Here is a 21,582-nt window from a genome sequence, read left to right as displayed (position 1 = left end):
GGGTCTGTCCTTCCCCTAATCCCAGACCATGGGAACTGGATGGAGTTAAAGCTACTCTAAGTTTCAGGCGTGAGAATGAGACCCAGACCAGACCTATGGATGCACTGCCCTGTGGGGTGATCATGTGACCCAGTCAGAGCCAAGGACACTCAATTCTGTGACTTCTGTGGGAGATTCTCTCTTCCCACTGGAGTTTCAGACAAGAAAGCAGAAGCCTGAGCCGATCGTGGCCATATTGCCACCCTGAGGGGACAGCACGCCCAAGAACACAGCCCACAGAAAGGCAAACAGGTAGAGGTGGAGGGAAGCAGGCAGAGCCCTGAGAACAAGACCTGGGTCCAGCTGAGCCTGAAGCCAGGGTGACCTGAAAATTTTTAGTTGCTTGGCCAACAGTTTTTCTTTCTTTAAATTACTTTGAGTTGCGTTTCAAGTGCCTGTGGGAGATTACAAACTAATACGTGGCCAACATGGTGTTGGGATCCAGAGGAAGCCTATCTGGTTCCAAGCTTCACCCCCAAGAAATATTTATCCCTAACCAGAACTGGGGACCACACCCCCTCCCAAATCCAGCGGATCTGCTTGACCGAGGGCCAAGCAAACAAGCAACGTGAAGCTGGCAGGAGAGGCTTGGAGAGGAGCCACGTGTTAATCCACACACTCCAGAGGGCGGCTAGCCTTTCCCAGGGCCCGGCATCTGAACAAGTCGCCCCTTTCTAAGAGCAGAGGGTCCAGCAGTTACACACATTTTGCCTTCCCTTCCTATCCCCCAACACCGAGGATTACGTCAATTCACAGGATAAGAACTAGCCAAGAATTTCCAAACAAAACTGGAATATAAAGGTTGAGGCATCCGAGTAACACTGCAATTCCTCTCCCCACACACCCCAGTTGGCTTTCCAACCCATGCCACTCGCTTTCACAAAGCTTCTACCAGGGTTTGGGGGGAAAAACCAAAGCCTCTTCTGTAAGAAGGTGCAAGGCTGAGAGTCAGGAAGACCCTCTCAGGGGACAAAACGAGGCCACGAGACAACTGGGAGCAGGAGGCCCTCCTGCAGAGTTTAAAACGTGGGCTCTGGGCCAGGCTGCCTGGGTTCGAACGCTGGCTCTGCCTCTTATTAGCTGTATGACCCTAGGCAGGTGATTGACTTCAGTGCCTCAGTTTCCTTAACTGTAAAATGGGGATGACAGTGCCCTCACCTCAAGGGCTATGGTGAGGACTCAGTGCCATTATCTGCAGGAACGGTACCCGGCAGATAGGTTCTTAGTAGATATTAGCACATAGTAGGATCTTACTAGATATTAGCACATAGTAGGTTCTTACTAGATATTAGCTAACTAGACCAGAGCTTTAACCCTTTATCTGAAGGGCTACAGGGGTCAACGAACCTAAAACCGTTTGCAAGACTGTATGATTCCACCCTCATACCCCCCGCCGCCGCCGAAAGGGTCTGCAAACTCTCATTCAAATCTCAAAGGAGTCTTTTGATGCAAGGACTCCGAAGTAGCTTTAAGTCTAGTTGAGGGCAAGGACTAGGTCGCCCCTTCTCTTGTGTGTCCCCCACAGCCACCAGGGCCCAGCGCTGCATGTATTATGCACCAATGAATACTTAACGGAGAGACAGATGGATAGGTGAAGTCATCACAGAAAAGCATATATGGGGTGGACCTGCGGCCATTCGGACACCTCGGAGCTGGGGTTTCAAGGCCTTAAGATGCGTGAACCTTTCCCACCACGCAGTATTTGCTGTCCTCAAAGACATGCCCCGCCTGACACACTCAAGCAAGCCCAGGCCCCAGCCCTTTCCCGCCCCCTCGGCCTTCCCCAAACCTCTCTGCCCAGGGACCCCCCCAAGGAGGAACTCAGCCTTCAATGTACAGAGGTGACTCTGCAGTCAAGGGCCAGGCCCAGCGTGCCCCGGGTTTAGGCCCAGCCCCGCGGAAGGTGGTTAGTAACAAGCCCAGCCCTGGAGCAGGTGCCCAGGAGAAGTGAGAGGCTGTGTGAGCCGCCAGCTCAGCCGCGAGCGAGCAGCCCCAGACGCCGGGAGCGCAGCACTTACAGTCGCTTGATCCCAGACTCCGGCTGGGGGGACATTCTCGGGTGGGTGACGGGTGGAGGTTGGGATATTCGATTTTCCTCTTCTATTTCTTCACTGGAAGGAGTTGAGAGGTGTGAGATAAGAGTCAAAAATTCCATGAGAGCTGGAATATTCTCTCTGATGGTCTGGGAGGGCATGTACTTTTTCAGGGGAGTGAAAATAAGGGACCCAGGAGGACAGCAACGGTGGCCTTTGCCCCATAGGCTCTCTGCCTCGGGGGCTGGCCTCTGGAATGGCCAGTTAAGAGGAAGGATCAGTCCTGGAGGCAACGGTCACAGGTGCCTGCAGGCCCTTTGGCCCAGTTGGTCACATGTGAGAAATTTCAGGAAGGTACCCACATCTCTATTTTAAGTTTACTTTGGAGATTCTAGCTGAAAAGAATGGCTTCCTATTTCCTGTTCTTGCCAAATGCTTCCTTGTCTCCACACCTTTGTGGTTTATTCTGCCTGGAATATGCCACCCACAACATCTCCCATACCTGAAACGTACCCCCCTATCCTTTAGGGAAGGCCCAGTTCAAATGCCACCTCCTCCATGAATCCTTCCTGATTTCTGCCCCATTCCCAAGCCAGAAGTGATTTCTCTCTTCTTTGAACAGCCAGTGCACACACTGTCATAAAACTTTCTTATGTGGCAGACTCACAGTGAGTTTTCAATAAAAATGTGTGGCACTGTGTTTTCTCTGATGTCTTATCTTCCCTACTGGGGCAGGGACCGCATCTGGTGCATCTGTCCTTCCTTCCAGCTTTCCATTCAACAGGTAGTTGTTGTGCGTCTACTCTGAGCTAAGCTGCATCCTAAGCGCAGGGAACTTAGTCATGAACAAGACAAATAAGGTTTCTGGTCTCATGTTGTTGCAGTCTGATGCGGAAACAGACAATAAAACAAGCATGTTCATAAACAGGATAATGTGAGACGGTGAAAAGCGCCATGAAGAAAGTAAAACTGGGTAAAGTGATAGACAGTGACTAGGACAGAGCGCTCCTTTGGAGGGGTGTTGATGGAGAAGGAAGGCCTCTCTCAGGAGGTGACATCTGACCCGAACCCTGAATGACCAGGAGCCAACCATGGGAAGAACCAAGGGGAGTGTTTTCCCAGCTGCAGGAGCAGCATGTGCAAAGGTCTTGAGGTAGAACCAAGCATGGTGTGTTCTGAGGAACCAATAGAAGGGTAGTGTGTACAAAGCTGAGCAAGTGTGAGGTGGCAAGGTACTAGACGGTGGTCTAAGTCAAGGGCAGTGCTGTCCCCAGAACTTTCCACGAGGATGGAAATATTCTATATCTTCATTGTTCAATACAGTGGCCACTAGCCACAAGTGCCAATGGAACGCTTGAAATGTGCCGAGTGCAACTGAGGAACTGAATTTTACATTTTACTTAAGTTTAACTCATTTAAATTTAAATAGCCACATGTGGCTCGTGGCTAGTGTATCAGACAGTGCGGCTCTAATATGTACAAGGAGTTCATTGGCCATGGATGGACTAAATGATCAAATATTAGGCTCTATCGCTCCACCATCTCTTATCTCTAATTCCAAAATCCAAAAAGCTCTAAAAACCAAAATCCGTTTTGTTTTATTTTTGGTCATTCACTTGGTGGCAAAACCTGAAATGAAATCTCGTGAGGCTGTTTATAGTCTTTATTGATCCCATTTAGTAGGAATGTTCGTATCTTTTGCTGCAAAAATATTCACGTGTTTGATTTTGGGAGAGCTGCCCCAGAACTCGCTGGTAGTATAAGGTAATAAGGTAATACAGTATACATGATATTCTTCTCTAACAGGAATGCACCTGAGCCCAAGAGTTTCAGAAAGGAATTATGAGTTGGTATGTGTGTGCTTCAGGCCAGAGACGGTCCCCACAACGAATACAGATGCAATCCTTGTCTTCCAGGTGCGAATTTGTCCCCAGACTCTGCACAACCTCAGAAAGGAGCCAGCCTGGGAGCTCCCAGGGGCACTCACCTCTTATAGTATGCCAGCTCCTCCTGCAACAAAAACACTTTGGACTTGAGCTCGTTCCTCTCGTGCAGCACGTCCCGCAGTTCCTGCAGTGTGAACCGGGGGCGGTTGGGGTCCTTGAGATCCATGGCCACCTTCTCCGCCTCGGAGACACACGCGTCTCCGCCCAGCTCCATCTGGAGGAGGGCAGAGATGCTGCTAATGAATTCCTGGCCGCCGCCACCAGCACCCACTCCGCATCCTGCCGGGGCCCGAATTTCCCACCTTCCCAGGGCCTGAGCAGCTTGCTGAGGACGCTATTTTAAGAACTCGAGGGTGGCCTCTGCTCATGTTCTGTGCAGTCAGCGTCCCTCGGGAGACCAAAGCCCGCGGCCACCTGCGCATTGTTTGCCTTCTCAATAGCCAGACCCGCAGTCCTGGCGCCTCCCCACCTGACTCAGGGTTTTATTACAAATAACATTAAAAGGTGTCCGAGGAGAAGAAACCGCGTACTACCCAATGCTGCCACCCTCTTCAATCTGCCTGCTTTCCCTCTCCCATGTTCTTGACTCATTTTCTAGCCAAGCGCATTGCTAATTTGGCCAAAGTTGTTGGAATCAGAGACAATGCGCAATTCTCTATTCCTTTTCATTTGCTATTAAGTCATATACAGTTTCCCATTTGTTACTGGCCTTCTGGTCAAGCCTGCTCCTCCCCAGTGGCTGTGAGCATCTTTTCACTGGAGTTTGGTGGAAGCCCTGGTTGGGGCGGGGGAGTGGGTAACATCACAGCCAATGTTCACACGCAGGGCATTTCTTTCTTTTCCACACAGGTCACACAGATGGATCCTAGCCTGTTAAATCACCTGCTTCACACCAAAATCCCATCCTCCTGCCCTCTTCCACAGCAAGGAGCTTTTTTAAAAAAAATTGTGATAAAATTCACTTAACATAAAATTTCCATTTTAAAACGTGCAATGCGGCGGGTGGTGTTCAGGACATTCACAGTGCTGTGCAACTACCACCTCTACCTAGTTCCAAAACATTTTCCAGAGGAAACTCCACACCCATTAGCAGTCACTCCCCATGCACCCCTCCTCCCCAGCCCCTGGCAACCACCATCTGCTTTCCATCTCTATGGATCTGCCTTTTCTGGACATTTCCTAGAAATGGAATCATATGATATGTGGCTTTTTGTGTCTGGCTTCTTTCACTCAGCATCATGTTTTCAAGGTTCATCTACATTGTAGCCTGTGTCAGTACTTCATTCCTTTTCATGGCTGAATAATATTCCACTGTGTGAAGAGACATTTTATTTATCCTTTTATCCACTGATGGACATTTGGGTTGTTTCTACCTTTTGGCTATTGGGAACAAGGCTACCATGAACATCTGTGTATGAAAATTTGTTTGAACACCTGTTTTCAGTTCTTTGGGGTATACACCTAGGAGTGGAACGGCTGGGTCATATGGTGACTCTATGTTTAACTTTTGGAGGAACTGCCAAACAGTTTTCCACAGTGGCCGCCCCATTTTACATTCCTGCTAGCGGTGTAGGAGGGGTTTGACATTCTCCACATCCTTGCCAACATTTTTTTCTTTTTTGATAGCAAGGAAGTTTTTACAAGCTTTCCAAGTCAGCTATCCAAATCTGCAGGTGGCCCACACTCTCCAGGCAGTGTACTATTCCTGACACCCTTGAGCTGCCAATGTCTTGTGATCGTCTAGAAGGAGTGGACAAAAGCTTAGGACAACAGTGGGAAAGCTCTGGAACAGGGGAAGGAGGGACTGAAATACAGAACTGCCCCCCGCCCCCACCAAAAAAAAAAAAAAATCCCACAGAAGCACAAGGAGAAAGGAACTCCCACCTAGATGGGCCAGGATGCTGAAGGACTCCAGAAGGCAGAGCTGAGAGGCCTCACGTCCTGGGAGAGTCAGGGACATGCTGTTCTGGGAAAGGACACTTGAAAGGAGACACCTCCCACCAGGGCAGATCAGGTGACAGAAGAGCCACCCGGCAGGTCAGCAGCAAGCTGCAGGCAGCAGGGGAGGCGCCTCGTGGCAGCAGGAAACTGAAACCTGACACACGCCGCCCCCTCAGACCGGCTGGGCATCAGAGTGGGGCCTCTTCCCACCCACGAACTTGGGGAGGAAATGGTGGAGGATTTAACTTCCCGAGAAGGCACTCTAAGGCGTCTGCTGATGCCACACCTTCGGGGGGCTGTGTCCTCAGGGTACATCTTCAGCGTTTGACTCCCTCTGCAGAGCGTTGGGGGCTGCGCCTCGGACCACCTGATGGCCACACATTCAGATGGTACCCCCTACCCAAGCTCCGTAGTGCAAATGCCTAGTATACAGCAGGCACTCACTAACGCCAGTTCCCTTCTCTTCGTCTGCCTAGGTTAATCACAGAGCATCCTCGGATGTCTAGTATTTACTTAACATTACTGAGCATCAACTTTGTGCCTGCTGGTCACTGAGGTAATGAGACGAATAGGACAGGTGGTGGTGGAGGAAAGATACATACAAATTTACAAGGTAATATAATTAAAGAGGTACAAGGACATCAGGCTCTGAGAAGGATCACGGAAGATGTTACTGCAGATGTGGTCTCTGTGCATGGGGTCTTGACGAATGTGTAGGAGTTCACCAAGAACTCTGGGCCAACCCCGGCGGGGGCCCCCTCCTCCATTTTGTTTGGCCTTCACTGTGTTCTAAAACTCTTTTGAATTAGTTGCCAATGGTTTTAGATCAGGAGATTTCACACTGAAGTTTGGGTTTGGGGCTTCCTTTTGGGAAAAAAATTGGAAGACTGGGTCACACTGGGTCCACATGGCAGCACTGGGCTGGTAACTGCATAGCAGCTGCTCCCTTTTATATGCTATTTCTATGGCTGCCCACTGCCCTCCCCTTTTTCCTGCCCTGCCTGTGGACTCCACAGGTGCTGGCGGCTGTAGACTCTAATCTCAGGCTCACACACTCCCTCCAGCCCCTCCCTCCCCAAACAACTCAGGCCCTGACATCCACTGGGCAAGTCCCCTGACTTTCGGCCTCTCTGGGAAGGGCTGGCTGACGGGTCCACACGCCCCTCACTTTCCAAGGGGACTTTGGGAAAGCTGCTTGCTCCTCCCTGGGCCCTCGTTTCCCCATCTAGCTCTCAAAAACCCAATAAGGACTTCCCTGGCGGTCCAGTGGTTAAGACTCCGTGCTGCCAATGCAGGGGGCGCAGGTTCGATCCCTGGTCGGGAAACTAAGATCCCACATGCCGTGCAGCGTGGACCAAAAAACCCAAAAAAACAAAAAAAACCCAGTAATATTTCTAAGGGCCCTTCCCGCCCAGACATCCGGGGATTCCTATGAACACAGGCTTTCAAGCCGCAGCAGTTCCCATGGGTTGTCATCACCCAGGACGTCAAAGGGCTTCCTTAGAACCTGAGTTCTTTTCCTCTGGACAGCTCTTTTTTTTTTGGCTGTGCCGAGCGGCTTGTGGGATCTTAGTTCCCTGACCAGGATTCGAACCCGTGCCCCCTGCATTGGCAGCGTGGAGTCTTAACCACTGGACCGCCAGGGAAGTCCCAGGGACAGCTCTTTTATCAGAGGAGCAACCTGATTCCCTTATAGCTTGGGGGATTCCCAGACTGGTTTGCAAAAAAAGTCCTGACTTCTGGGCCCATTGCCTGGAAGTGCAGAAGAGGGTAAGCTTGGGGCTCCAGCTCTTCTGGAGACCAACACAGGCACTGATACAGCCCAGTCCTCAAGAGACACAGCGAAGGCTCTTCCCGACATGGCAGTCGGACTGATCAGCAGCGAGCCTTCTAGGCTTATGCCACGAGGGACCACGGAGGTGGCTCGGGTTATCACCGATTGTCTGCTGGTCCCCTGAGGATCTCTGGGCACAGCCTGAGGGAGATGCCCGAGGCCCCAGGTGCTCCCTAGAGAGGCCCCAGAGACCGGCTGACAAGCAATGGGGCCTGCCCAGAGGCCTTAGGGAGGCGACACCCTCCACCAGGGCTCTCCATCCTGAGGCCTGGCCTCCTGGGCACACTTCCGACTGCCTGGGCACAGCAAGGCCACTTCCTGTGCTCTTGAAGGCCACTGAACATACTTCTGAGCAGCCCCTGGCCCAGCAATGGGGAGTGACTGTGCTCTGGTCACCCTTGGTAGCTCCAGGCTACCGCAAATGAATTCAGCCTGAAAACCCTGTTTCACAGGCCAGCCATCAGGACCCTACCTGCTTTCCCTGTATACTTAAAAAAGAAAAAGCCCTAACTTACTAAGAAATCAGAACTTGTAAGGCAGAGGCAGTGACATCAAGGAGGTACTATTAACTTTACAGTTTTCTTATTGATTTTATATAAAGTCCTTTAGACAGGAAGCCAACCTCATTTTCTTAAGGGTTTATATGTCTAACTGTCAAAGGCAGGAAAACCGTCAGTTAAAATATGAGGAGCTGGATGAACTAGAAAACATGCCGAGTGAGAAGGCAGCCAGGATCACATGTTGTATGATTCCATTTCGATGAAATGTCCAAAAGAGGCAAATCCATAGAGACAGGAAGTAGATTAGTGGTTGCCAGGGGCTGGGGGGAGACAGAGATGGGGAGTGAGTGCTAATGTGTACGGCGTAGCTTTCTGGGGTGATGGAAAAGCTCTAGATAGTAGTGACGATCTCACAATATAGTGAATATACTAAAAACCACTGACTTTACTGCTGAACTGAATGAATAAGCATTTTCAGAACTCTAATGAAAAACTGATGAACTCATAAAAGTGCTAAAAAAAGATCAAGATGAAAAAAAAAATTAATTACATGGGACTGAGTGAACTGATGAGGATGAGTATAATTTTTGTGACTTTCTGTCTGAATTAAAAAAAAAAAAATCCCACAAGGTCTCAGAGGCAAAGAATATACAAATCAATTTTCACTGCAAAGTAAAGGAGCTGTTACAGTGGAGGATTACTGGACTGAATGTCAATACTATGACATAGTATGAGTGTGTTTCATGTTTGGTAATTGCAATCATTGTTGCTTTTGTTGTGGTCATCCATGTACAATGCTTGGTGTCAGTCTATTTATCTCTTGTAAAAATAAAATCCAGTGTGTGTGTGTGAAAAAAAAAAAGAAAAAAACAAAACAAAACAAAAAAAAAACCACTGACTTGGGGACTTCCCTGGTGGTCCAGCGGTTAAGATTCCGCCCTTCTAATGCAGGGGGCGCGGGTTCGATCCCTGATCAGGGAACTGAGATCCCACAGGCCATGCGGTGCGGCAAAAAAATGAAGAAACTAAACAAAACGAAAACCAAACAAAAAAACAGTGACTTGTACACTTTAAATGGTTGGATTGTATAGTCTGTGAATTACATCTCAATAAATTCCACCTCAATAAATATGTTATAAAAATATACAAAGAGTCTTGCCTACTGGAGATCACACTGAGATGACAGTGACGCATCTCAGAAAGAATCATATGAATCAAGAGGCAATGATAAGAATGGATTCCTCCCCGGCTCTGGATCCCTCCATAGCTCCCACCTTCCCTCACCAACCTGGTGCCAGGACTAACCGCCACCCCAGCCACACCCTGCACGTTCTCTAGTCTGGATCATGCTGTTTGTCCTGCCTGGAATGGCCTGCCCCACATTCCACCCCTGGACATCCTACCCATCCCACAAGACCCGTCTCAAAGCCCTGAAGACCTGCACTGCCCTCTCCTCTCCACTCAGAATTCACTGTGTCCTCCTCTGATCCCACCGCCCTCTATCCCAGCCACACTAACTTTTAGACCGACTGAATCAAGTCAAGTTCATGTCCCTCATTTGTCAGATAGGAAACTGACCATCAAAGAGATGGACAGGCCCCAAGTCACATGGCAGCAGGTGACGAAGCCACCACTACCTGCGGTTTTCCTGTTTGAGTGACAAGCATCCTGAACGCCACTCAGCTCCAAGGGATGGCGTCAAACCCTGCAAAGACGCCCTGGGTTTGGGAACAGACGCTGCAAAGAAGCTCAGTGGGTTAGTCGTAACTGCTACCGGATTTTACTCCCCTGTTTCTGTCCCACCCCCATGGTGCCAGAAAGGAAACTGCAACCGACCGGCAGCCATGCCATGGTGTGAAATGTCCTTGTCCTAAAGAGACCTGGAGCGTGGCTCAGAGTCTTGTGGCTGGGGAGATGTCCTCAGGACCCAGGTTTGGACCAGGCCCCACCTGCCCAGCCGGAGACAGGCCTGAGCTCTCGTGGGGCTCAGGAGGTTGGAAGGGGTACCCAGGGCAGGTTGCGGGGGTGTGTGACAGCCCCAAGCTTCGCCCACTGGCTCCTCCTCTCCATCCCCCTGCTATAGATTTGGTCCAGCCCTCACCTTTCTTGCCGGGACTATTGCAAAAGGCTCCCGACAGCCATGTCTGCCACCAGCTCCTTGTTCAAACTGTCCTCCATAAGCTCAGAGCTGATCCTGTCACTCCCCTGCAGAAACCCTGTGAAAGAATCCACATCCCTCACTGCTCAGCGTTTTTTGCATGTGGCATTCTCAGCCCCGACTCTCTGGCACTGACGATTAACATCTGTTGTCTCTGATTGGCCTGTATCCATTCCTGCACATCTCCGGGCTGAGTCATTGCAATTTTCCTCTGGAGAAACTTTCCTTTCCCACTCTCTGTGAGTGTGGTTTAGATGGGTGCCATCTCTATGTGGCTCAGGAATGGACGACATGCATATTCTAACTTCAGACCACAAAGACTGATTCAGTGGTGGGCTAATGAGAGGCTCCCTGAGACTCTCGCTGAGAATCTGGGAAAGAAGCAATTTCTTTCTGCTGGGGTTGCAAAGCTGGTGGAGTACCAGGGGCCACTATATGGCAAGAGGCTGCTTAAGAATGACATCAACACAGAGGAAAGCAAAGCTGAGAGAAGGTCTGAAACAAATTCGTGACAGCATCATTTGGGCACCTGGAACCAGCTATACCTGAAGCCATCATTAACTCAAAGCTTTTAGTTATTCAGCCGAAAATTCCTTTAAAAAAAAAAAAATCCTTAAACCATTCTAACTTAGGCTTCTGTCACTTTTAGCCAAAAGCAGACTCTAACCTCTCCCTTTTAAGACTTCTCTCCCTTACCTCCCTATCTGTATCCCGGAGGTTCTTGTCCTTCCAAGAACCTAGAAGTGTATGGCCTGAATTCACAAGACACTTAATGACTGTGCTGGGACTAGAGCCAACCTGATGGTAAGCTCCTCTGTCTCACCTCCCCCCCCCTGTAACCCAAGAGACCAGCACAGTGCCTGCAAACCAGAAACAGTCAATAAATATTTGCTGGAACAAATGGCAAGCCCTGAGCTTTCCTGTAATGGTTCATTATACTTTTCTGAAATGGCACATCCATCTTCTACACCTACCTGTCAAAATCTTAGCATTATTATCACTGACATCCAGCTGAAGCAAGAGCTGGTCCGTGAAACTCCACGCCACCCCCATCAGGATTAACAGCACTATCTCTGTGTTCCTGGCACATTCCGGGGGCACATCTACGTGGGAGACACCTCTGGTGCCCCGTGTCACATCCTGGGCCCACCTGGATTTTGCTGCAGCTGTGGTGCCGTTCCATCCATGTGGACAGGGGCCCACCTCAAGCACACACTGTATGTCTTTCCATTTTTGCTCCAGTATCTGCTCCACAAGTTCTGCCCAGGAGTGCTGGGGAGATGACACCTCTGGGGGCCACTCTTAGCTAATTGGGGACAGGCATTTGTGGATAACTGTTCTAAGCCTTTCTTCTCCAGAAAGACAGTTCCAGGAGGTGTTCTATGGTGCTTCTCAGAGGTCCCAGCGGGACTGAGCTCCCACTGTGACCTCAATGACACACCCTCAAATTCCCTTTTCCTCCTTCCCTCACTTCTCTGGTCTTTGGGATCACCTCACAAATTAACCTCCTGCCCAGAGTCCTTTTCTCAAGCTCTGCTTCAAGGGAACCCAGAGTAAGACAACCTCTTACCACTAAGACAACCCCCTTCCACCTTAAGTGTGGCTGCTGGTCTCCAAGTCTGTCTCCTGCACTGGGCTGTAAGCTGCTTGAACCTCCACAGCACTCAGCACAGTGCCTGCAGATAAAAAAGCAGACTTCTCTCTGCAGCTTACCTGGCCTGAAGCACTGGCCCCTGCCGACCTCTCTGACCTTATTCAGACCCTCTCCCTCATCGTCAGCTTGCACAACAGGCACCCTTGCCTTCTTATACTTTCCTGACTGCACTGCAATTTCTCCTGCCTCAGGGCCTTTGCACATGCCACCCCCCCTTCACCTAGTTTACTTTCACTCATTCTTTTGATCACCTCCTTGAGGAAGCCTTTTTGACTCCTCCAGACTATCATGGTAATAATAACAACAGCTAACACTTTAAATGAACTAACTCATTTAATTCTCATAACACCAATCTGGGGGTAAGTATTGTTATTAGTATTCCCATTTTAGAGATGAGAAAACTGAGGCGCAAAGAGGCTAAATAATTTATCCAAAGACACGGAGGCAGTAAGGAACCCAGGCAGACTGGCTCTAGAGTCCACACAGTTAGTTATGCACTCCAGACCCTCCCTCAGTTATGCGACCTTCTGGCACCATCCCTCTCCTTTAGCATGAATCGCCTTTTTTAAAAAAATCGAGATATAATTCACTTACCATAAGAGCCACTCTTTTTTTTTTTTCCATTGGACGTGCCACGCAGCTTGTGGGATCTTAGTTCCCCAACCAGGGATTGAACCCATGCCCCCTGCAGTAGAAGCATGAAGTCCTAACCACTGGACCACCAGGGAATTCCCAAGATCCACTATTTTAAAGTATAAAATTCAGAGAGGGACTTCCCTGGTGGCACAGTGATTAAGAATCTGCCTGCCAATGTAGGTGACACGGGTTCGAGCCCTGGTCTGGGAAGACCCCACTTGCCACGGAGCAACTAAGCCCGTGTACCACATCTACTGAGCTTGTGCTCTAGAGCACGCGTGCTGCAACTACTGAGCCCACGTGCCACATCTACTGAAGCCTGCGCGCCTAGAGCCCGTGCTCTGCAACAAGAGACGCCACTGCAATGAGAAGCCCGCACACCACAATGAAGAGTAGCCCCCGATCGCCACAACTAGAGAAAGCCCGCGCGCAGCAACACAACGCAGCCAAAAAATAAATAAAAGTTAAAAAAAAAAATTAAAGAAATTCAGAGATTTTTAGTACATTCAGAGTTGCGCAACCGTCATCACTATCTAATTCCAGAACATTTCCATCACCCCGAAAGAAACCCCGTACCCACTAGAAGTCACTCCCCATCCTCCCCTTTCCCCAGTCCCTGCAACCACCAATCTGCTTTCTGTCTCTATGGATTGGTCTATTCTGGACATTTCAAATAAATGGACTCATACAATATGGGGGCTTTTGTGTCTGGCTACTTTCACTTAGCATGTTTTTGAGGTTCATCTAAATTATAGCATGTCTCAGTATTCCATTCCTTTTTATGGCTGAATAATATTCCACTGTATGCATAGATCATATTTTGTTTATCCATTCATCAGTTGATGGACATGTAGACTGTTTCCACCTTTTGGCTGTTGGGAATAGTGTTGCTATGAACATTTGTGTACACATTTTTATGTGGTCATATATTTTAAGTTTTCTTGGGCACATGCCTAGAATTGGAATTGCTGGGTCACATGGTATATTATGTGATTATCTGACTAATGTCTGTCTCCCATACTGGCTGTAAGCTCCATGCGGACAGGAACCAGGTCTCTATTTTATCTCCCATGCCTGCAACACAGTCAGTAATTATTTGAATGAATGAATGGCAGATGCCCAGTAACCACCACCGAGCTGGATACCCTGGGCTAGAATGCTGGGAGTCCTGGCTTCCAGGCCCAGCCCTGCCTCTGCCCAGCTGTGTGTCTTCTAGCCAGCAGCTGGCCCTCCCTCGGCCTCCCGTTTCTCTCAAGCGTAATGGGGAAAAAGCAAGGCAGCCTGGCCCGCCTCGAGCCAGCCTGCAGAAGCCAGCTTCCCACTCACCACGGGCTCCTCCTCTCCGTTCTGGCTGAGCTCGCCCTGCAGCCTCTCTCTCAGCTTCCCGAGCTCCGCCCGCAGGCTGCCCATCTCCTGCTCCTTGGTTTGCAGATCTGCCTCCAGTTCTACCTTCTGTTCGATCAGGGCCTTCCCCTGGGCCTCCACCACTGTGACGCGGTGCCGGAGGTCGTGGTTGATCTTCATCAGCCGGGTCTGCTGCTGCTGCAGCTGTAGAGAGAGGAAGGCTACTGGATGGGGCCGCCACAGCCAGTAGCTCATGTTGTGTACTGCACAAGGGCAAACCATCTACAGGCGTGCCATTCATACTGTAGATGCCTTGATTTGTTTGAAATTTGTTCACGTTCTTACAATTCTGTTGATGCCAGAGATGGGCAATGTGTATATTTGCTATGATAATTTTATGAGAGATGGAAGATAAGTGTCTTGTTAGTATATTATGACAATTTCCCAACAGAGGGAAGTAACATGCCTTGAGAAAGGGGCATCTTTTTCTAATTTAGGCAGAGACACCGTATAGGTTCCCGGAGCAGCCTGGACCATGCTGGGGCATGAGGGGGATGGGCTGGAGGAAGCCTCAGGGTCAGAGCAGAGGCTGACCAGGCCCTGGGACCTCCTCAGTGTGTGGAAAGAGTCAGGTCACTGGGCAGTGCCATGTTCCCTCCTACTGCTCCAGTGAAGACTCGGCCGAGGGTCCTCCGCACGGCAACTGTTTCAGGGCTGGGCCTCTCAAGCCCTAAGCAGGATCCCCACCCCACGGAGCCCATGGAGTGAGACCGACGGGGAGAAGGGGCGCTTCCTGAGGGGAGGATCCCGTCTCTTGCTGGTACCCACTGGTCGGGAGGGCGGACACAGGGCCGGGGCTCAGCACTTACAGCCTCGACGTCCTCGTTCTTCAGCCCGAGCTCCCGATCCTTGGCGCGGATCTCGTCGCGCTGTTTGTCCACCACCTCCTTCAGCTTCTTCATCACCTGTCGCTCCCGCTCCGACATGCCTGGGGTGGGGTGAGAGGGACCCGTGGGTGCGTCCACCTCCCTCCCCTGCTTAAACCATCCGGCGGCTCCCCACCGAGATGAACCTGCCCCCCACCTCCTCCTGGACTCATCTCTGCTCGTTTGCCCCTCCCCAGCGCCTGCTTTCTGCCCCTCCATCCTTCCCCTGATCATCCCCACCACAGGGCATTTGCTGTTTCCAGCTCCCGCAAGTCCCTTCCTACCAACCTCCCCCAGGCTGGCTCCCCTTGATTCTCAGGCCTCAGCTCAAAGTCACCTCCTCACAGAGGCCTCTCCTTCCCTGACCACCCCCCACCCAAGTAGCCCCCTCCTCCCACCCCATCCATCTCCTCACTTTTTACAATGGCTAAGTGTCTGGTACATCTTTTCATCTAATGAAAGATGATACTGCATAGTGATTCAGAGGGTCGGCTCTGGAGATCAAACACTGGTTCTCCCATTTATTAATTGTGTGGCTTTGGGCTACCCAACCTTGTGCCTCAGTTTCCACATCTCTAAAATGGGAATAACAGTACCTACCCCATAGGGCTGCTGCAAGGATTGCTCTTATTAATACACATGAAGCCAATATTGAAGAAGATGCCTGGTATACAGCAGGTGCTCAAGGGGTGTTGTCTGTTACTTACTTGTTTGTTGTCTGTTCTCCCTGCCCCTCGTCCCCCAAGTATACTGTCAGCCCAGGAGGCAAGACCTTGCCTAACCTATTCACTGTGTATCCCTGGACTAACATAGTGTCTGGCACACAGTAGGTGTCTGCTCAGGGCTTTGGTGAATTAAGGAAGGTGAGGATGGATGCTGTATTAGTTTCATGTGCTGCTGTAACAAATAACCAACAAATTTTGGTAGCTAAGAGCATCAGAAATTTATTTTCTCAAAGTTCCAGAAGGCAGAAGTTTAAAATCAGTCCAATATTGGGAGTTCCCTGCTGGGCTAGTGGTTAGGATTCTGGGCTTTAACTGCCGTGGTCTGGGCTCTATCCCTGGTTGGGGAACTGAGATCCTGGAAGCTATGCAGCATGGGCAAAAAAAAAAAAAAAAAAAAAAAAATCAAATATCAGTCCAATATCAAGATGTCACCACATCTGTGCTCCCTCTGGAGACTCTAGGGGAGAATTTGTTCCTAGCCTCTTCCAGCTTCTGGTGGCTGCCAGCGTTCCTTGGCTTGGGGTCCCATCACTCCAGTCTCTGCCTCTGTGGTCACATGCCTCCTTCTCTTCTGTCCATGTCAAATCTCTCTCTGCCTCCTTTTTTTTTTTTTTTTTTTTTTTTTTATTTATTATTTATTTATTATTTTTATTTTTGGCTGTGTTGGGTCTTCGTTTCTGTGTGAGGGCTTTCTCCAGTTGCGGCGAGTGGGGGCCACTCTTCATCGCGGTGCGCGGGCCTCTCACCCTCGCGGCCTCTCTTGTTGCGGAGCACAGGCTCCAGACGCTCAGGCTCAGTAGTTGTGGCTCACGGGCCCAGTTGCTCCGCGGCATGTGGGATCTTCCCAGACCAGGGCTCGAACCCGTGTCCCCTGCATTGGCAGGCAGATTCTCAACCACTGCGCCACCAGGGAAGCCCCTGCCTTCTTTTTTTAAAAAAATTTTTTTTTTTTTTGGCCGCACAGTGAGGCATGTGGAACTTCCCTGACCAGGGATTGAACCCATGCCCCCTGCATTGGGAGCACAGAGTCTTAACCACTGGACCACCAGGGAAGTCCTCTGCCTCCTTTTTATAAGGACATTTGTGATGGCATTTAGGGTGCACCCAAATAGTACAGGATAAATGCCCATCTGAAGATTCTGACTAAATTACATCTGTAAAGATTTTACCATATAACGTAACAGCCACAGGTTCCAAGGATTAGGACCTGATATTTAGGGGGCCCATTATTCAGCCTCTCATTGGCACTAAGGCTGAGGGCTAATCCCTGCTCCCCAGGAGACCACAGCTGGGGAGAGTGGTGGTCAGGCTCAACCACAGATTAACAAGGGAGAAACCATTGTTTCTCTCCAATTTTCCTCCCCTATGGGACTCGGGGACATACCGCTAGACAACCAGGCCCTGGGGAAAAGACACTATGTGGGTGATTCCTCAGCTATTCTCCCCATGGGACTCCCTTCTCTAAGCTGCTCCATCCCGTCTGAAGCTTTTCCGCTGGCCGCCCTCCTCACGTCCTGGATATTCCCAAGCAGGCAGTCACCACGATGAATGAGCATTCATGGTGCGTGTCTAGAACGGTGTGTGATGCTGCTGGGGTTACAAACCCAGAGAAGACCCAGACCCTGCCCCTGATGAGCTGGAGACTTTATGTAACAGATACAAAGGCAGGACGGTCCCAGAAGGCAGCCATCCTGTCTCAATCGTCTCTGTAGTCTGGGGCTTCATACGTGGTAGATGCCCCAGGCCGGCTGATGGAAGAGGGACTAGTTCCCCTCCACGTTCCCAACGTATAACTCACTCCTACTAAGCCCAGTAAGGATAAACTGCTTTACACCCTCGACCCTATTTCATTCTCATTCCCAACCACTGGAAATGGGTATTATTGTTGTTGCCGTTTTAACATGAGTCCCATTTTACAGATACGGAAAACTGAGGCCCAGAGACAGACTTGTTCAAAGTCGCACAGCTAGGCATTGGCGGAGCTGGGGCTCAAACTCAAGTTTTCTGACTCCAAGTCCTGTGTCCTCTCCATGATGCCATGCTGCCTCCCCACTGGGGGACAAGACTCAGAGGCTCCTGGCAGGTCACCAGAATGCGTCACCATGGGGAAGACTCCAGCCCATACTTTGTTCCAGACAGGGCCATCTGCTGGGAGTACTCACATTTTACTGTGCATACACATTCGACATTCATTCCTCAAGTATTTATCGAGCACCTGCTGTATACCTGACACTGAGCTAATCGCTAGGGTCATGATGGCAAATAAGTGTGGTACAATCCTGCTCTCACCAACTTACAGGCATTAGACAGATGTGTGTGTCATTACAGACCATGACAAGTACTGTGAAAGACTCAACGGGGGCTGAGAAAGAATGATGAGGGAGACCCAATGTAGACTGTGGGTGCAGGAAGGCCTCTTGGACAAGGGTCATTTATGCTGAGACCGGAAGGGGGGAAGGGCAGCCAGGTGACGCGGATGAGCGTTCCCAGGCAGGGGCCCTATGGGAGGAGACCTTGCATCTGAGGAGCTGGAGGGCAGTGCCAGTGGCCGAAGCACAGTGGCTGAGGGGGTGATACAGGCTTGAGCTGGGAGTGAGGCTGGACCATGAGGGGCCTCGGAGGCCAGGTAAGGAGGCTGGATTTTCCTCTAAAGGGGCAACAAGAACCTCAGGATCTCAACAGGTAGAGCCTGCATGGAGCTGCAGGGTCAGGCCAAGGAGACCAGGAAGGGACAGCCATAGAGGAAAGACTTACAGGAGGGCAGGGGTGCCTGGTATGCAAATGAGACAAGCTGGAAGGAAAGGAATTGTGATGAGAAAAGCTGTCAACTGAGTGACTGGGAGGCCCCGGAGGCAATAAAGATGACCTTGAATGCCTGGGTTCCATCACAGCATATGGCTTCTGACTTTTGAAGTGACATTAACCTCTCTGAACCTCCATTTCCTCACCTGAAAACTGGGGACATGCTGATGTTTTTCTTTTCTTTCTTTCTTTTTTTTTTTTTTTTAATTTTTGGCCACGCCGCTCGGCATGCAGGATCTTAGTTCCCTGTCCAGGGATCGAACCCGTGCCCCCTGCAGTGGAAGCACAGAGTCTTAACCACTGGACCACCAGGGAAAAGTCCCATGATGTTTTTCTCTATTCCACCTCTCTGACAATGCTGTACATATAAAATAAGTACATTAGGAAATCACACAAGGCCATGAAATAGGATCTTTTCCTACCGGGGGGTCTGCCCCTCAGACCACTCAGCTTCCTCCTTGGACCTCATACCAAGCTATGAGGCTGAGAGATGCAGAGAAGCTGCAAAAGTCCCTCAGAGATGCCAGCCCAAGCAGGAGTGGAGAGGCAGGGATGGAAAGAAGGGGCAAGCATCCTCACCAGGATGACTAAAATGAAAAGGACTGTCAATGTAAGTGCTGGAGAGAAGGCGGAGCAACAGGAATGCTCGTCTGAGCTGCTGGGGGGGGGGGGGGGGGCTACTTGGGAAAACCATTAGGCATCACCTACTAATGCTGTTACACATCCTCTGTGAACCAGCAGCTGATCCTGGGTATAAGCCCCACAGGCCTCCATGCACAGTGCACGCGATCGCCAGTAGAAGGATGGTTCAATAAACTGCAGGAAAATCAGACACTATGTGGCTATTTAAAAGACAGATACACTGGTAAGTAAAGTAGTGACAATCTGTACAGCACAAGACGTGCAAAAATGTTCACAGCAGCTTTATTCATCATAGCCCCAAACTGGAAACTGCCAAGACGCTTATCAATAGTAGAACGAATAGGGACTTCCCTGGTGGTCCAGTGGTAAAGAATCCACCTTCCAATGCAGGGGACATGGGTTCAACCCGTGGCTGGGGAACTAAGATCCCACATGCCTCGGGGCAACTAAGCCCACGCACCACCAACTATTGAGCCCGCGTGCTGCAAACCACAGAGCCCACGCGCTCTGGAGCCCTTGCACCACAACTAGAGAGAGAAAACCCGAACGCCACAACTAGAGAGAAGCCCAGGCACTGCAACGAAGAGACCTCACGCTGTAAGGAAAGATCCCGCATGCCTCAACAAAGATCAGGGAACCAAGGGCTTCCCTGGTGTGTTGCAACTAAGACCCAATGCAGCCAAAAAAATAAGGAAAATAAATAAAATAAATATTTAAGAAATAGTAGAATGAACAGATAAACCTTGATACTAACAAGCAATGGAATACTATACAGCCATGAAAAAGAACAGCTACACGTTCCACTTGGAGTTTATAAAGTCAGTTATTTCTTCAGACACTCCTTGCTCCTCAAAGGATGCTCTTCAGCTGGACTCCTGAGCTGAAGGGCCCCGAGACTTGCAATGGGGAAACACAGGGCCATCTGGGGGTCCCGGGCACCAGGTGTCCCCCTCCCAAAACTCCTGGGCCACTGCTGCAAGGCGGGGCCTGGGCCTGGGCTAGTGTGACAAGAGTACATTGCTAACGTCTCCCGAAAAAGTGCTCCTTAGACACAGTGCATGAGTGAGTGTGTGTGTGTGTGTGTGTGTGTCTGTGTGTCTGTGTGGAGGAGGAGGGCTGAAATCAGGCGTAGGCAGAGTCTGTGAAAAAGGCACAAAAGCATTCACTGCTCTCTGAGCACCTGTCCTGCAAAGGCTCCAGGGAGGGGCATCAAGGGCCTAACTCATTAAATTTAATTCTTGGTGGGGGCAGATTCCACTCCTGGAGAAATCAGGTGAGCAGAACAGCTACGTGGGTGGGCGCAGGGGAGCGTAAGCCCAGAGAAAGGAAACCTGGATCTGGAACCCAGCTACATCCAAGTTCCCCGACCAGGGATTGAACCCGGGCCACCGCAGTGAAAGTGCTGAGTCCTAAACACTGGACCACCAGGGAATTCCCAAAGAAAGCAACTGGTTTTTTTGGCCGCACCTCACGGCTTGCGGGATCTCAGTTCCCCGACCAGGGATTGAACCCGGGTCACGGCAGTGAAAGCCCAGAATCGTAACCACTGGACCATCAGGGAAATCCCCATCCGTCATGGGTGTTGGTAGCTGTAGGACTAAGAAGCCAGAGAACAAATGGTCAAGAGCTTAGAGTCTGGAGCTAGATTACTCGGACTCATTCCTGGCTTTGCCACTTATCTTGCAGCTGAACTTGTGCCTTGTGCCTGTTTTCTCACTTGCAAATGGAGATCATGTGGAGGCCCCACCTGGGGGGCTCTTGTGAGGTTGCATATGTTAATCTACATGAAGTGCTCACAACAGGCCTGGCACAGAGTAAGAGTCTCTAAGTGTTAGCTGTTATTTTATCTACAGAATAGAAATACCAGTTTTCCCTGCTCCAAAGGTTGCTGCTAAGTCCAAGCGTCGTTACGAAAGTGCTTCGAAAAATTAAAAGGTTAAGAGTTTTTAATAGACTCACAGACATAGACAAAAGCCAGGAGAGTTCTGAGCAACTGTTTAGTCACCCCAGCAATGCAGGATCCTGGGATCTAAATTAAAGAGACATTTGGGCAAGTGCACAGAGAAGCAAGTCCAAGGTCAGTCCCAGGTCCCGAGTTTGTAGTAGTAAAAACTGGTAATGATCTAAACATCCACTAGCAAGGCAATGATTAAACAAGTACTTTCCACACAATGGGACACTATGTAGCCAGTTAAAAGAAAAAGGCAAGGGCTTCCCTGGTGGCTCAGTGGTTGAGAATCTGCCTGCCAATGCAGGGGACCTGGGTTCGATCCCTGGTCCGGGAAGATCCCACATGCCGCGGAGCAACTAAGCCCGTGTGCCACAATTACTGAGCTTGTGCTCTAGAGCCCGCAAGCAACAACTACTGAGCCTGCGTGCCACAACTACTGAAGCCCGTGCGC

General features: G+C 50.2%; 1 protein-coding gene across 5 annotated transcripts in view; it reads right to left on the bottom strand.

Annotated features, from left to right (window-relative positions):
- Positions 1 to 21,582, bottom strand: part of RILPL1 (Rab interacting lysosomal protein like 1) — a 45,000-nt gene that overhangs the window by 6,872 nt on the left and 16,546 nt on the right. For all 5 annotated transcript variants that reach the window (XM_036874367.1, XM_036874366.1, XM_036874368.1 and 2 more), the window contains exons 3-6: positions 14,955 to 15,073; positions 14,068 to 14,289; positions 4,060 to 4,232; positions 2,058 to 2,150 (exon numbers count right to left, since the gene is read on the bottom strand). In XM_036874367.1, coding sequence (XP_036730262.1) covers positions 2,058 to 2,150; positions 4,060 to 4,232; positions 14,068 to 14,289; positions 14,955 to 15,073 — 607 coding nt within the window. The remainder of the gene's footprint in view (positions 1 to 2,057; positions 2,151 to 4,059; positions 4,233 to 14,067; positions 14,290 to 14,954; positions 15,074 to 21,582) is intronic.

Source organism: Balaenoptera musculus, chromosome 14 (assembly GCF_009873245.2).
Source record: "Balaenoptera musculus isolate JJ_BM4_2016_0621 chromosome 14, mBalMus1.pri.v3, whole genome shotgun sequence".
Classification (NCBI taxonomy): Eukaryota; Metazoa; Chordata; class Mammalia; order Artiodactyla; family Balaenopteridae; genus Balaenoptera; species Balaenoptera musculus.
Note: the sequence above shows the minus strand (reverse complement) of the source record. Positions and strands in the feature narration are given on the sequence as shown.